This window comes from Magnolia sinica, chromosome 8 (genome assembly GCF_029962835.1).
Source record: "Magnolia sinica isolate HGM2019 chromosome 8, MsV1, whole genome shotgun sequence".
Taxonomy (NCBI): Eukaryota; Viridiplantae; Streptophyta; class Magnoliopsida; order Magnoliales; family Magnoliaceae; genus Magnolia; species Magnolia sinica.
In genome coordinates, this window is record NC_080580.1 from 8,422,835 (window position 1) to 8,439,788 (window position 16,954).

Sequence of the window (16,954 nt, forward strand, 5' to 3'; positions counted from 1 at the left end):
AGATTGTTTACCTCTATTTACTCCCAATTCCTTTCATTTACCTTCATCTACTCTCATCCAAAAGATTGCTGGGCTTTTTAATCCTTAAATTTTTTTTTTTTAAAAAAAAAAAAAAAAAAAAACCATTTGCATTTGTAATTGGGGTTTCTAGTGCAAAATTCCTCATGAATTTCAAATTTACCAAAGAATTCCAAATTCACATGCACTAGGTGCTCCTCGAGGAGGAAAGTTACCAACCTATTTTCATACTTTATTTTTCTTTAAAAAATAATATATATATATATATATATATTTTTTATTTTTTGAGAGTTAGCACTATTGAGGATTGAGGATCACTTACACATACTACAAAAAATATTTTTCTTTAAAAAGTAATAAAGCCAAGAAATTTTATGGCCCACGTGATATGTGCATGACATATAACCTATCCAACACATATACCCACCCTGATAATCACACCAACAAAAAATCTAAGATCGAGACGCCAGATAAGCTGCACGTGAATTTTAATGTTTTTAAATGATGTATTTCTTTACAGTGTGGCCCACCTTCTGTTTAGGTTAAATTTTTTTTTTGGTTTTTCTGAATATCATGTCAGATTAGATCTAAAGGATGGATTGAATTTAATAAAAATGTCATATGGGCTCCACAATTTTCCACTTTATAGCTTTCTAAAGAAAAATATATGCAATAGACATTATGATAATTTCGCCACTCAAAAAGTACTTTCCATGAATTCCACATTCATGAATTTACCAAATTCACATTCTCATTTTCCTGACCCCAAACAAGGCCATTGCTAATTCCACCTACCTAAGTCTGTTTTGAGAGTGCACTCACCTCAGACGTGGAGGCAGAGATGTTTCACTCGTGTGTAAGAACTATTGGTCCTTAGGTAAACGTGATCATCAGGTGGTCCACACATATACAAAATATTTGAACCGCTGGTCCATTTTATCTTATCCGTTCATTTTCTTATTAGTGGGGTGGTCCACCTATGATAACACACCCCTTTTGTGAGAGAGAATGGTGCAGTTTGATGGTCCACGGTTCGGTGCAAATCGTTGATATGATGGGTCCCAAAGTTGAATGTGGATGGCTCTAAAATCTTGATTGGCGGGTTTGGAGCATTGAAAAACTTTGATACTCTGATAGAGGGTAATGCATGATACTCGAGCACTTGAAAGTTACTTAGAAATTGCAAACACGGAGTAAAAGCATTTTAAATTTGACTGTCAAAATTACGGGTCCCACTTTAGATGCACTATGAGCTGAATATTAAGATTATTTGATTACCTGACTATTGGATTAGCAGGCTGGATGGTTGAAAATGAAAATATCCAATGATCCTATTTCAATGAACTAGTATTTTTGAATCAGAGGTTGAAATTCTTCAACCATAATTTTGGGAATGTGAATTAGAGACAATGGTTTCCACAATTACACTGCGAGAGAAGGGAGAGTTGATAGTTGGGTCTCCCTACTCATGGCTAGAAGTGGGCAACAAGTCGAGTCAGGCCGGATTGGGTCCAACTTGACTCAATCCGATTTTTCCAATAACTTGACCTAAACTCGATTTGATTCGGGACCGAGTCCATCAAGACTGACTCGATCCGATCCGAATCCTTGCTGGCCTGATTCGAACCGAGTCTGATTCGGTCAGGGAAACCGAACTGAGTCCGATTGAGTTGAGTCTATCCAGTTGATTCGGACTGGGCTGAATTAAGATTAAAAGAGAGGGAGAGAAAGGAGGAGAGAGAATGAGAGAAAGAAGGAGAGAAAGGAGGAGAGATGGGTGGGTGCAGTGTCATTTAAGTAGAGAAAGAGAAGGGAGGGATTAGGGCTTCATTCAGGTGAGGCGGGAGGTAAAAAAATGAAAATAAAAAGTATTGCTTATATAGTACTTGACCGAATCGGATCGGATCGGTCTAGATTGACCACGATCTGAACTCGATCCGATGTACAATCGGATCTGAGTAGTCCTACTCAAACCACATCGATGCAAGCCTTCGGTTCGGTTCGGATCGGGTCGGATTCTGCCTAGCTCTACTCATGGCTCGGTCATAGACTCACATGAGTTTTAACACATAAGTCGTGGGTTCGAGTACCCATTGTGGTGTGTGTGAGTATTTTAAAAAGAAAAAGAAGAAGCGGGAGTTGATAGCTTGTAACACATGCGAATTCCCTTCAATAAATGTTGCAGAGAACCCACTTATCAAAAGCTCTGTGGAGCCCACCATGATGTTTGTGTGACACCCACTTTGTTAATTTGTTGCGCCATCTTATAATCTAAAAACTTGGGTATATTTAAAACTTAACTAAGCCACAATACTGAAAATACTAGAGAGTGAATACCCACCATTGAAACCCTTCGAGGGCCTGCAAAAGTTTTGTATCGAGCTGGTATTTTTGTTCTTCCTTCCATCCCTCATGAAGATGTTGGATTATAAATGTCACCATGGGCATTAGGAATGTTTCTACTGTGATCGGGAATGTTTCTATTGGAATAATGACCTATCATTAGGTTAGGTAGAGGCATTTTTCTAATGGCAAAATAATTATTTTTGAATGTTAGTATTTTGGTGAGGGGATTTCACATAAGGCAAAATGATCTTTTCACCATGTGGAGGCTGAAGAAGACTATGTAATGATGGTGATCCTACACCCAATGGATAGGATCTTTGTATATACTATATCATCACCCAATACGGTATACCATTACCCTAATACTACAAAAAGATAATATTTTATTTTTGTAGCTTTAAAGGTTTTTGTATTTTCTATCAAGTTGTAGAGAAGAGAGGGAGAGAAGGTGTTTCTCAATGGGACATAGATTGGCCACTGGTTAGTTCTCTGTGGGGCCCACCATGATGTATGTATTTCATTCATGCTGTCCATCCATTTTCCATATTATTTTATGCTGTAGATTCAAATCTAAAGTGGACTACATCACATGAAAGAGTGTTGATCGGATGCCCACCATTAAAAACTCCCGGCGGTCACAAAAGTTCTAGAACAAGCTTATATTTGTATTTTTGTACCTTATCCATGTCTATATGACCTAATTAACAGGTTGGATGCCGAATGAACCTAGGAGGTTTTTAATGGTGAGCATTCAATCACTACTATTTTCCTATGGTGAGGTCCGCTTGAGATTTAGATTTACTTCATTTTTGGGATCAAGCCCTAAGATAATCTAACACATATATCATGGTAGGGCTCATAGAACACGCATCAATAGCTAAACTGTGTCTTTCTCAATGGGAGAGTTTTCTCTAAGCATTTCTTGTTACGTGTTGAAAAGATAATGAGAGGTGGGATGGTTTTTCAAAAGCTCTTGATTACTTTAAGAGATGAGTTAAGAGAAGATTAGGATGGTTGTCCAAAAGATTATCCTTGTTGTTGGACTCATTCTCTATACTTATTTTCATATATATATATATATATATATTTCACATTAATTTCGCACAATTACTGAAAAAAGCATAGTTGAAGCACTTTTATATATGAGAGCTCTTTTCATTTCCTAATGGATGATAATGAGCTCGTTGGTCTCCGGCTGGGAAACGTACTCTTCTTGCAGCTGCCCCCTTCTTCAAATGTTGGGTATTTCCATTCTTGTTGTTTCCTGGCATGTAATCCACTTGAATTTTGGACCTATTTCATTTTTAGACTTACATCCTAACATGAGCGGATGACTTTGATAGAGATAAATGAAATCTAAATTTTGTATATGTAGAAGTGTCGCAGCCTTTGATGTGTAGAGTCAGGTGGGCCACATATGGAGATCAGCTGGATATGATTAACGTGTGGCTGAGATCTCAAACATGTGTGCCACAGTGGCACGTGTGCCTCAAATAACCTATTCAATCATTTGTGTATTTCCATGGTGTGTTAGGCAAGTGGGTGGGGCAACTTGCATATTGTCTGATAAAATATCAGTACTTTTCACATGTGGATGAGAAAACGGGCTAAGGGCAACGATATTAAGACCCTTTATTTTTAGTTGCGACACCCCTCCTGAGCTTGGTTAGATAATAAAGCATGCAGAAAAGGACAAAATTTGAAAGAAAGGTGCGCATGCATGAAATTGATTACTCTTTCGGTCTTTGCCCCTCTTTTCTTTCATTTTTATCCAATCCCGTGGAAAAGAAGCTATGTGGGGCCCACTGTGATGTGAGTATGAAATCCACTCCGTCCATCATTTCCTCCAAGCCCACGTTACTAAATAACACACAAAATCAGGCCAATTTGACACTTAGATGGGCCACACCACATGAAAAGATGGGGAGAGGACGTGCACCATTCAACCTTTTGGGGCCCACCGTGATGTTTATGTACACCCCCACAGGGATGAAGGAAAAAACAAATGGCAGCCCTATCCAAAGGTATGGTGGGCCCCAAAAAGGTTTTTGATGGTAGGCATGGCTATTCTCACTTTTTCCTGTCGTGTGGCCCACCAGAGTCTTGGATCCGCGTGATTTTTGGAAGTGGATTGAGTGGTGACCCCAACACCACCCAGCTAGGTGGTGTTGAGCACTGTGGGGCCCACTGTGATGTATGTGTTTTATCCATGCTGTCCGTCCGTTTTGCCAGCTCATTTCAGGACATGGGTCCTGAAGTGAAGCGAATGAAAAGTTCAAATAGGCCACACCGGATGAAAGAGTTGTGATTGAACATCCACCGTTAAAACTTCCTGGGGCAATAATCAAACCGGCGTTTTGTGGTTTCACTTCATCCGGGTCCATGTGACGTTATCAACATGTTGGATGGCAAATAAAGGACATGTGACACATCAGGGTGGGTCCCACACCTTTTCGTTGCATCGTTGGAAATTCGCATCCTTATCCAATTTTCCCCAACAGAACTTTTCAATTGCTCAGCTGTTTCTGCCCCTGACTCATCCGTGGTGGGCCCCACGCCTTTATTTCTTTTCTGAGAAAAACGATGGTACACTGCCAAGTGTGATAGTTCATGCACATGCACTAAACAATTGTACATTTGCCATGTACTTAGCTTCAGCTGAACAACTCCGATACATGGGCCCACTTTACATCCATCATCAACCAAAAATAACACGGAAATGATATCCTAACTAGACCAACTGGAACACATTAATGGACGGTTAACATGAAAGGAAATTCAGTGGTCCAAATTCAGCAAACATTGATTGCTCCATCAATCTGACTTCGTGATCATGACCTATCCATAGCGGGCCCCACTGTTTGGACGGTGCAATTTGAGTCACAATTTCTTAGTGGATGCGTATGAACTACCATATCCACTAAAAAAAAAAAAATCAAATGTGGTATAAGATGTTGAGAGATTTTGAGGGCTTTGATCACTTGCTACGATGAGAACTAATCACCTACCCCATTTCATGCATCTCCATCTTTACCAGCCACGTGTCACCTATACTGGACATCAGAACCATCCAAACTTTGGCACATCCAATGAGGATCATCTGGTACAAAGATCAAGCTAGTCCACGCATCAAGAAGGCCACACCATAGGAAATAAACGAACGGCCAAAAAACAGGCTTGGCTCACCAAACGAGTGGATCAGACTAATTTTCTGTAAATAAGGTGGGGCCTAACTTTTTAACGGGTCAGATGTCCTAAACACGTGAGAACTTGGTAGGAAAACAGGGCTGCATGGTAAGTTAGCATACATCAGGCTGTAGGTGGTCCGTTCTCAGAATGAAAGACGTGGAGAGCTTTGGGTTGTACCAGAAAGGTGAAAAACAGACCACAAAACGACTGTAGCATTTAAAGGCAATGGAGAAATGAGACATTGGCGTAGTTGCAAATTTCAATCTGAGACAAACATCACATTCAATCTCCATCAAATACTCCTTCACCACACCTAACAAAGGGCCCACCTTTTACTCCACATAACTGGCATTGGACGGCTAGGATTTGTTGAACTCTCTCTTTCTCATTAAAAGGTCTTGATATGCCAAAAGGATTCTTTGTTATATGCTCTTGTCACTTTCTGCCTATCAATGCCACTGTAGTCACACGTGATGCACGTGATAGAAAGTTGGTATCGAGTGTAGGGAGAGTTCATACTCTGGCGGCATATGAAGTTTGATATGCAGAGAAGCTGTACACGTGGCATAAATAAACTTAAATTAAACGACTAAATTGTGGGACCCACTTAAAAATCAGATTGATTGAACAATCCTAACCTCTGATTTGTGGAGAATTGGTAGTTGAAACAAGACCAACGGATGTTTTATGTTTTTAACCGTCCAATTAATACTCACCAATCGGATGGTCAGAAAATCAAAATAGCGAAATTTTTGGTTCACAGCACATCTAAACTGTGACCATAATTTGGAGAGTTTAGTTTAAATTACTTATGTGTAGCGTGTGCAATTTCTAAGTGCCTCCCTGCGTATCATCCATCACACTCTAGCAGAGTATCAAAGGGTTTTATTATATATGTATGCGTTTTCAATTCTGACTGGTGGGGCCGATGGTCCTGTGATCAGGACCGTTGGTTTGTTGTAACCCATAGTGGATTGAATATTTCCCAAAAATGTTGAGAGATTTTCGGGAGATGGTCCACTTGAAATTTAAATATATTTTATTTCATGTGCCACACCTTAAAATAAGCTGAAAAATGTGATGAACCGCACATGCATCAAGGTAGGCCCCACAGCCCGGTAAACACCTAGCCTGCTCCCGTTTATGATTTAAAATAATAATAATAAAAAATCTATATGCTCCCACACCATATAAATTTAGTTTTTTAGGCCACACCATGTGAATTTATATATTTTAAGCATGACTTAGAAATGTTAAGTATGACTTTTGAGCTCTATGATGAGCACTAAAAGTCACGTTTCCACGTAGACGACAGGTCAGATGAACATGCCACGTGGGCCCACAATACACCGGTGCCACTGGATATTGAATGCCTTTGAACTGCAATGGGAAGCTAGGTGGGACCCACTGCGATGTTGGTGAGAAATCCATCTTTTTTTGTTTTTCAAGACATGGGCCCAAAAATGAGGCGGATACGAAACTAAGTGAGACGCACGAAAGGGAAAAAGTGGGTAAGGATGTGACAACCGTTGAAACCTTCCAAAGGTCCAACCATGATGTTTATATACCATCCATACCGTTTATAAGGTCGGTCATATATAAGCTTGATTTAAAACTTTCGTGGCCCTGTGAATGTTTCAACTGTAGATATTCAATCCTCACTTCAATCCTCACTGTTTCTGTCAAATGCCCACTTGAATTTGTATCTGTTTTATTTTTAGGGCGTGTTATAAAATGATCTAGCAAAATGGATGGATTGGGTGAATTTCTCATAAACATTATGATGGGCCCCACCTAACTTCCTCTAACATGAAGTTCCTGCTGCATGTCATAACCGGCATGCATGGTTAGATGGATATGTTTGGACTTTGTAGCCAAAGGGAGTCATGAAGTCTCTTAGTTGAAATAAAATAAAACAAGTGTCTAAAACGAAACCCAAACGCTATTGGCTTTCATAATCTTCACCCACTACCATTAAAATAAAATAGGATGCTGATATATCAATAGTTATGATGCGGCCTTTTTTTTTTTTTTTCCTTTACCGTCAACATCAACATGTCATGGATTCGATCCGTCATTATCATCTGAAACAAAAATCAGGATGGTCCACTAATAAAGGAGGGCCATACCGGCACAATGAGTCGTACCTTTGGATTCCCAATTGATATGATGTTATGTCTAGAGTTGTATACGAGTCGAGCTAGCTCGATAAACTGGCTCAAATTAACTCGTTTGAGCTCGTTTCGACTCGAATCGCAAAAAGGTTCGGATAAGGCCAAGCGTAAGTAACTGTAGCTCGAATAAAATCAAGTCGAGTTCGAGGTTGGTCAGGCTCGACTCGACTCGAACCCAACTCGAACTCAATATATATATATATATATATAAGTTTTTTTTTTTAAAAAAAAAACTTTAAACCCTACTAAACCCTTTACTTTCCTCCTCTTGTCTTTTCCTTTTGCTACCCTACTCGAGCTGAGTGTCTATGCGAGCGAGCGGTCTGACTTCCAAGTAGAAATCCGGCAGCACCACTCGATTGACAAGCCGAGCGTCCGACTTCCAAGCAGAAATTCGGCAGGCACCACCCAACCTCCGAGCGTCTGCAGACCCCAACCCACCTCTCTTTCTCTCTCAGTCTCTCTACTCTCTACTCTCTACTCTCTTTCAGATAAATCTTTCTAGTTTTTTTTAATGCAATCTAGTTGGGTCAGAGTTGCGTCGGGTTGGGTCAGGGTTGGGTCATCGTCGGGGGGATAAAAATAATTGATGGCGCAATTGGGAACATAAGAGAGATCGTGAAGTATATACGGGGGTCACCATCAAGACTTAGTATCTAGAATGACATATTCCAATGCTTAAATGTAGGAACTCAAAAAACATTGAAGTTATATGTGTGCACCTGTTGAAATTCAACATATGAAATATTGGATGCAACAGTGGAGTTGAAAATTTCATTCTTAGAATTTGTAGTTCGTGATAAAGTATATGCTTGGTTACCTAGTGAAAATTATTGGAAAAGAGCTGAAGATGTTTGTAGTTTTCTTTGAGTTTACTATGACTGCATGAAGTTATTTTTCGAAAATAAATATCCAACGGCAATTCTGTTTCTTCCAAAGCTTTAGAAGATTAAGGATGTGCTTCAAAGAAGTGTCACAACAGGTCCAAATTATATTTAGAATATGGCGCTAAGCATGCAAGTGAAATTTGAAAAGCACTGGAGCGAATGTCACCTATTGATGGCTTTGGCTGTTGTACTTGATCCTCGCTGCAAAATGGGATTAGTTAGTTACGTTTATAAGAAGATTTATTTATTTGACAAGGCAACAGTTGAAACATCTAATGTTCGTGTGACAATTGAAGAATTGTACTCTTCTTATGTGGGTAATTCTACTAAAAGTCAGGACACATGACTTATGCATGAATGTGGTTGTAGTTCGTCTGTAGGTGGTGACAATTTTCTCGATGAGTACTTCTCAACCTTAGAATAAGATGAAGCAACTCAGCAAACAAACGAGTCAGAATTAGATGTATATCTCAATGGGTCAGTCGTGAAGGTCTCCAGTTAAGACTTTAACGTCTTAGATTGGTGAAAGATTAGAGCTCATAAAGGAAAATACCCTATGCTATTATTGATGGCCCGAGATATTTTATGAATTCCAATTACAATAGTGGCATCGGAGTCTGCATTTAGCACCGGTAGTAGGGTGGTCAATAAGTAGATGAATGTGATTACTCTCATATCCGACGGTCGGTAAGGCGTTCCTCATATGGACCATATTAACAAGATGCCGATAAATTTTGAGTGAGTTTATGGCTTGTAATATAACATTCTCATATTTTTATTTGCTAGCTTATATTAACTTGTTATGAACTGATAATCTTAATTTTTTATCATTATAAAATAATATTAACTCGACTCGACTCGACTTGATCCAATCTCGATTCTACTGGAACTAGCAAGCTGAGTTGAGCTTAAGGGGTGAGCTCGAAGATCGAGTTGAGCTGAGCTGGAGCGCAGGTCATGGTAAGATTGAGTTCAAGTCGGCCCATGTACAGCTCTAACCAAAACTCAGGCCGATCCAGCCATAAGTGAGCCGCCAGAAGAAAAAGTGGGTCCAGTACGCCTGAAATTGTAACCTCCTGAGGCCTACGGTGATGCTTACATGCCACTCAACACGTTCATAAAGTTAGCCTCACGGGGATGAAGGCAAGCGCCAAATGTCAGTCCAATTTAAAACTTCTGAGGGCTCGATGAACGTTTCCCTGATCTGGATCTTAACTGATTGCATGAAATCTGGAGGCAATATTCTCTGCATCTTGACTGATCTGAATCCTGTCTAATTGCATGAGATTTGGGGGACTGATTGTATGAAATTTCTCTACATCTTGACTGATTTCAAACACCACCAAAGATGAGCTAGGTTGATCTGATTTGATTTGAATATGAGATATGATCAGATTTGATTTTTTTTTGTGGGAGTAACCATCGGGTGTGGGTTGTGCTAATACGTCCCACCAGAATCGCAAGTCTAAGTCAGCCTAAGTTTGTGGCACTAGACATAATACATTGAATTTCAAAGTACTTAATTTACTCTCATCCAAACAAAATTTTGAAGTCATTTACTTTCAATTCCATTTCCCATTTACCTCCACTTACAGGCTCCCAAACAAGCCTTCAAATTAATTCAATCTTCCCCATTATTTCCAAAAGCCGGGTAGAATTGCTATTGGACCAAAAATACAATTCCATACCACCTAATCCCACGTTCCAAACAAGCCCCAAGTGGGCCTGCAAGTACGTAACAGGTGGGCCATTGGGAATGAATGGTACAAACAGGATTGAAATTCGGCCTCCCTGCCTCCATCTATAACACACTAATTAACAACCAGTATAGAGAAAAGCAACTAAACTACAATATAAAATAAAAAAAGGCATTCCAAACAAATTACAAAGGGTCCCCACTAGTATAAACAGTCGGGTATATACACCGAGAATTGCTTGTAAAAAGACAATACACCACAAAACCAGTGTATGCACCCGCCCCCCCAACAAGAGACCAGCAAAACTCGCTGAAACAACGAACCTTAGATACACTTGAGATAGAGAGCGAAAGAAGGATAAAAGAGAAGAAAAGAGAAAACAAACATCTAAAAACATTATCAATATCCGGCACACAAGTCAGCTCTCTCACTCACATGACTATCTCAGGCTTCAGGATGCTGGATTTGATCTCCTTGTGGGGCAGCACAACCCCACCATTGCTGTATATCTCATCGCATAGGTGGACGTCCTCCCCAAGGATGGTCATGTTCTCGACACGGGCCCACTGCCCCACCGTAGAGTGCCACCCGATGATGCTGCTGGAGATGCACGCATGTTTCTTGATGCGGACCCCACGCATGACCGTGCACCGGGATAGCCTCACCCCAGACTCGACCACGCAGTTCGGCCCGATCGCCACGTCTGGGCCAATCAGGCAGCCCTCCCCAATGACTGCACTCTCATGGACCAGGACGTTCCCCACAATGTGGGGCCCGACAGCTAGCCGGGAAGGAGAGTTCTTCCGGAGGGAGTTCAGATACAACCCCAGGCCTGTGATGTAATCCCTTGGCTGCCCAATGTCCATCCAGAATCCAGGTAAGACCAATGCATAGAGCTTTTGCTCTGCAGCAATCTTAGGGAAGACCTCTTTCTCAATCGAAGTGGGCCGCAATTGGATCCGGTCGATGACGGAGGGGTTCAGCAGGTAGATCCCGGCATTAATCTTGTTGCCCACGAAGATCTTCGGTTTCTCTACAAACTTCTCTACTTTCCCAGTCTTCTCCTCCATGACCACGACGCCGTACTTTGATGGTTCATCTACCTATTCAAGTTAATGGAATTTCTTATGATTCAAGCCATTTGAGAAGGGGAGGTTTCTGACCTACCCTGAAGAATCAACAAGCAAACAATAGAGAGAGAGAGAGAGAGAGAGAGAGAGAGAGAGAGAGAGAGATGCATAGTATTCGAAAAGTAGGCCCATGGTTCAATGTTCCGGTGGGTCCACCATGGATATATAGGGAGATCCATTGAGGAGATCTTTTTTTCAGGGTATGCCCATTATTAATTCAGCAGCCTGGATAGCTGAATTAATAAAATTCGAAGGTTTCACATAGAGAAATGATAGATATGCAATTATACCTTGGTTACCATTATTGAAGCCTCTCCACCATGAGCTCTGTGGAATTCGATCATTTGCCTGAGCGGGTACTCACTGATAACATCGCTGTTGAGTACGAAGAAAGGCTCACCGGAACCATCTAGCAGCTTATCCTTGGCTAGAGCCAGGGGACCTGCAGTGCCCATTGGCTCGTTCTCCTGCGAGCAAGTGATCTTCATCCCCAGCTTGCTCTCGAATTCCTTCAAGAAGTTCAGCATCACCTGCAAAGCAAAAACACGACTTGACATCATCAATATTTTAAAACAGAAAATCAGCTGCAAAATGATTTGGTTGAGGTTCGTTTCTCTTACCTCTGGTTGGTAATTGATGGCTAGAACAACTTCTGTCACTCCAATGGCTTTCAGAGCTTCAATCTGAAAAAAATAAAATAAAATCAGAAACATAGACAGATTACGGTTAATTTACGCAATTTACTTACCCCATATCCATCGTAAGACATGAAACTGCAAATTCATCTACGAAGATTCAGAGGATAAATTTGAAAAAAAAAACACACTGGAAGTTTCTGGAAGCAAGCTTGGGGGATTCAAGTGTCTAATATAGAGTTTGTTTGGATGCAACCCAAAATGCAATTGGTTTGATTTTTATTTTTTATTTTTGCAGACCGAATGGCATAATCTGTCCTCCCCTGCATTTGAGATGGTTCGGATTGTGGATTGTCGGATGCTGTTAATTCCAACTTGTCTACCCGAAATCAACATCAGCAACATATGCTGAAAATGATTTGGAGCGCAAAGGTGGGAACAGAGTATCCTGCCTATCATCAATTCTGATTACCATGCCAAACATAGAGAACTGCACCCTAAAGGGTTCTTCTCATCTTCCATAGGAAACTAGATTTCAGATATGATATATATCCAGACAAGCAAAACAAGAATAGAACATAAACTTATGCAAACAATTATCAATTCATTGGAAATCAACAGAAGAGAAACGCATAAACAGATCCAGCCCATAGGGGGGAAAAAAAAGAAAAAGAAAAAGTAAAAAAGAGGAATGCTCCTCTTCAATTTCAAAGGGATGGACTCATGGGGTATTACCTGATGCAGAATCATGGGTTTGTTAGCAAAATCCACAAGCGGCTTTGGAACGCTGAGCGTCAATGGCCGCAGACGCGTACCGAACCCTCCGACGAGAATGAGTGCCTTCATCGTTGCACGGAGAACCAACTACTCTTGTTGATCTATCACAAAATCACCCCCAAAATTTAAGAATTTAACATAAACCATGCAGAAATTCAAAACAAAATATGCCAGAAATTCAACACATATGAGAGCCTAGCCTAAATCAGGCGAAGTTGTTGGCCTCAGCGTGCCAGGTGTGAAACTGAACCTGCCATGGCTGAGTGGAGGAGAAGACAGACCAGATCTGGATGGGGAATTTAAGAAAACCAACTGCAAGAATTTAAAGAGGGGAGAGAGAGGAAAGGGGCCAAAAGAGGGTAACAGGTGTTGAGAGAAGCTCAGTACAGAGAGAAAGAGAGAGTGAGAGATTCGTCCGTATGTTTTAGCTGGAATGGGACGGAGGAAAGATACAAATTCCAGCTAAATTACAGAGCGATTTTTGGAGCAAAGACACTAATTTTTCGCAAATACGACACAGGAAGGCTAGAAACGGAAATCGGAATTAAAGGAGAAGGGTCGGTGGTCTTCCAAATTAAGAGATTTGAGTGACAGCTTCGATTAGAAGATGGAATCTCTCCGAGAGGAAATTTGAAATTTTGGTGAGAGATGATGAAAACCCTCTCTGATTTACAGCTTGAGAAAATACCATTCTTGCTTAGGGTTCATCTTTAGTAAAGTGATGCGAAGGGAGAAGATGATACGGTAGAGCCACGTGGCATGAGATACGTCAATTGGAACCGGCACGCATGTGTTAGATAAAAGCTGATCATTAGCATCTCGCACATGTGGCGAATAATCATGCGTGATAGTAGCCGTGCTGACGAATTCGGGTGATATGTTATGACGTGTACGGCTAAGCACCGTCCATCTCACGCAAGTGAGTCGACCCCCACACGATACGGAAAATGGAGCGGCAACACGTAATTTCCCACAACGAGAAGAAAACGCTGAAAAACGCGTTATCTTTCCAGCATTTTTACAAATTTTCCGTAGAAAAAAGACGGAATGGGTTGGATTTGAGGATTTGAAGGTGATATGGAAGAACGAGTAAATGCTGGAAATCAAAAGAAAAAACCGAAAGAAAGCAGAGCAGATGAACCAACAGCTAAAGGCATGAAGAAGATCTTATGGAAAGATCGGAAATCTCGCTATAAAATCAGACGAGAAAAACAATATGAAATCTCTTGAAATTCAAAGAAAGGCAGCGAAGAAACCAGATCTTATGCAAAGATCGGAACGAGGAAAGATCCTCTCATGGATACAGAGGAATAAGCCGAGGAATATTCGGGAAACACTCCAAAATGTCGTGAAATACGAGAAACGCTGCGAGAAAACCAGATCCCTCGCAAGACTCATGGATTTCAGAAAAATCAAGATGAATAAACCAGAAATCCTGAAAACGAACAGACTCGATGTAGAAAGAAAAAGAAAAAAAATGGAGTAATCTTCAAAATCCTATCGAACATCACGCGACATAACCAGATCTGAGATCTCATCTACATTACCGATTCCTCGACAAGATCTACATCCGACCGTCCAAAAACCAATCAAAATCCACTTCCAGATGTTGAAAAGGCTCAAGAAAGCTTTGAAAATTGCTATCCAGAACCAAATCTGCCGGGAAATCAATATAAAAAAAAAAATCGCCGAAACCAGTGAAAAAGAGAGAACTTTCGAAGCATTTCAAATCTTACCAGAAATTTCGTCAGATCTTCGCCGGTAGGAAAAAGATCCGGGGGCTTTTCTCCGGACCCGATCTGACTTTCTCGCCGGCTTTTCCTCGCCTCCTCCTTTCGCTCTAAAGCCCGACTGTTTCGGTCTATTTATATAGCTGGCGGATTTCAAATTTTTTTATATTTTTATCCATTTTACGGTTTAAGAATCCGGCTGACGTCCACATACAGTCAGGCTTTTACTTGGAGCTTTCTCCTTTCACAAGCTACGATTATGCGGTATATAATTCCAAAACTACCCATGATCGGACGGTTAATATCGAGCAGGGAGACGTGTTTTTTGTGTTAATGCCTTAAAATGATATGAGAAAAGGGATGAATGACTTGGATAAATAGATACATCACGGTGGGTCCTTGCTCTTACTCTGGTGGTAGACTCTTACGAGTTTCAACACTTGGTTGAGGGTTCGAGTACCCATAGGTGGTGAATCCCGGTGTGAGTGTGTGGTGGTGTGTGTGCATGTGTTAAAAAAATGAGAAAAGGGATGAACGGCTTGGATAAACGGATACATCACGGTGGGCCCACCCACAGAACTGCCCGTCCGGGGCTAGTGTCCGGGCGGGGTAGGACGTAATCCGCGGTCAAGTGGACTTAAACGTACGCGAATTAGATACTTACACGTAGGGAAGCCAGGTGGGCCCAGTGTCATATTTGTGAGAAATCATTTCCGTACATTCGTTTTTTCAGTTCAATCCAAGAGATGAAACCAAAATTTGAGAAGGATACAAGACTCAAGTTGGCCGGACGAGAGGGAAAAGCGGAGAAAGAGTTTCCTACCGTTGAAACCTCCCTAGGTTCTACGGTGATGTTTACGTGCCATCCATACCGTCAGTAAGTCATTTCCATTGAGATGAACTAAAAATACAAATATTAAATGAAAACTTTTTTGGCCCTATGAATATTTCAACGGTAGACATTCAATTATCACGCTTTCAGCCCACTTGAGCACTGGATACGGTTAATTTTTGCTTATATCCTAAAATGATGTTATAATTCGATTGGAAGGAAGGATTTTCTCACAAATATGACAGTGGGCCCTACCTAGTTACAAGAACTGCCTGCCAAAGGCTTTCCCAGGAAATCCGTGTCCCACGGATGCGGAGGTACGAACGGTTCAATGTAGATCAAAGTTACATGAATGCATTTATTATATCTATACTGTTCATCGATTTTTGGAGATCATTTTAGAACATGTAGGTGGTTAGAAGTAGATCAAAGTTACATGAGCTTTATAGTGATGTATTTATTATATCTACACTGCTTCATCTATTTTTGCAGATCATTTTAGAGATTCATTTTATAACATTATTCAAAAATAAATCATATCCAAAGATCATTTGGACCACACCGTAGGGTTTATTTTCCATCCAATATGTTATAAGGTCACAAAGACCTAAATGAAGTGAAAAAACAAATTTCATACTGATCGATACTTTCATGACCTTAAAAGGGTTTCAATGGTAGACGCTCAATCTCCCATTGCTTTTGCAGTGTGGTCCACTTGATAGTTAGATCTATCTTAGTTTTCATCTAAAGCCTTAATACGAGCTCACAAAGTGTATGGACAATTTGGATATAACACATATCTCATGATCGACCCATAGAATTTGTTGACTAGAAATTAGCGGGAATTATTTTTTTATTTTTTAAATATTTTTATCCTTTTTACCGTTTAAGAAATCGGCTCACGTACACATGCAGGTCGGGCTTTTATTTAGAGCTCTCTCCTTTCATAAGCTAAAAATAGCCGATACAAAGTCCAAGTGTACTACATGAAGCAATTGGGGTAATTATGTCCACCGCTGAGACCTTTCAGTCCACTGTGATATTTATTTGAAAATATTAGCATTATAAAGGCGAGTCCATAGAATGCCATTTTTTTCTCGTCCAAGAACTTATTTTGCGTAAGGTGATTTTAGGGGTATGGACATTGAATTTTTGACGAAAATTAAGCAGCTGAAAAAAATAGATGTATTTTTATCTTTCTAAGTTTGTTTGTGTGAACAGTAGCCTACTTTGTTAATTACGGTTTCTCTTGGTCGAATGGATTAACGTGGGTAGTCCATCATGTCTATACTAAAAACGTACCCAATTTATAATCTGTTAATAAGGTCACATATGCATGGACGAATGTAAAACATAAATATCCACTTGATTTAAAATTTTGTGAGACGCAAGAAGTTTTCAATGGTATGTGTTCAATCCCCACTATTGGAAGGGTCCAGTTGAGCTTTGGATTTGCTTTAATTTTAAATTCATATATTAAAATGATCTTGAAAAATGGACGAACGGCATGGATAAAACACGTATATCAGTAGCGGCACC

At 40.4% G+C, this 16,954-nt stretch overlaps 1 protein-coding gene across 1 annotated transcript; it reads right to left on the reverse strand.

Annotated features, from left to right (window-relative positions):
- Positions 1 to 10,442: 10,442 nt before the first annotated feature.
- Positions 10,443 to 14,741, reverse strand: LOC131252779 (mannose-1-phosphate guanylyltransferase 1-like). The gene is made up of 5 exons (XM_058253474.1): positions 14,590 to 14,741; positions 12,812 to 12,954; positions 12,062 to 12,124; positions 11,732 to 11,971; positions 10,443 to 11,414 (listed from the first exon to the last, which is right to left on the reverse strand). Exons 2-5 carry the CDS (start codon positions 12,920 to 12,922, stop codon positions 10,743 to 10,745), a joined length of 1,086 nt encoding a protein of 361 aa, XP_058109457.1. The 5' UTR covers positions 12,923 to 12,954; positions 14,590 to 14,741; the 3' UTR covers positions 10,443 to 10,742.
- Positions 14,742 to 16,954: the final 2,213 nt, after the last annotated feature.

Bases quoted from the DNA above. Each gene is read 5' to 3' on its own strand.
- LOC131252779 (XM_058253474.1), bottom strand. From the start codon at position 12,922: ATGAAGGCACTCATTCTCGTCGGAGGGTTCGGTACGCGTCTGCGGCCA. The intron at 12,125-12,811 runs GTAATACCCCAT...TATTTTTTTCAG, and splicing joins AACCCATGATTCTGCATCAG to ATTGAAGCTCTGAAAGCCAT. The intron at 11,972-12,061 runs GTAAGAGAAACG...TTTGCTTTGCAG, and splicing joins CCATCAATTACCAACCAGAG to GTGATGCTGAACTTCTTGAA.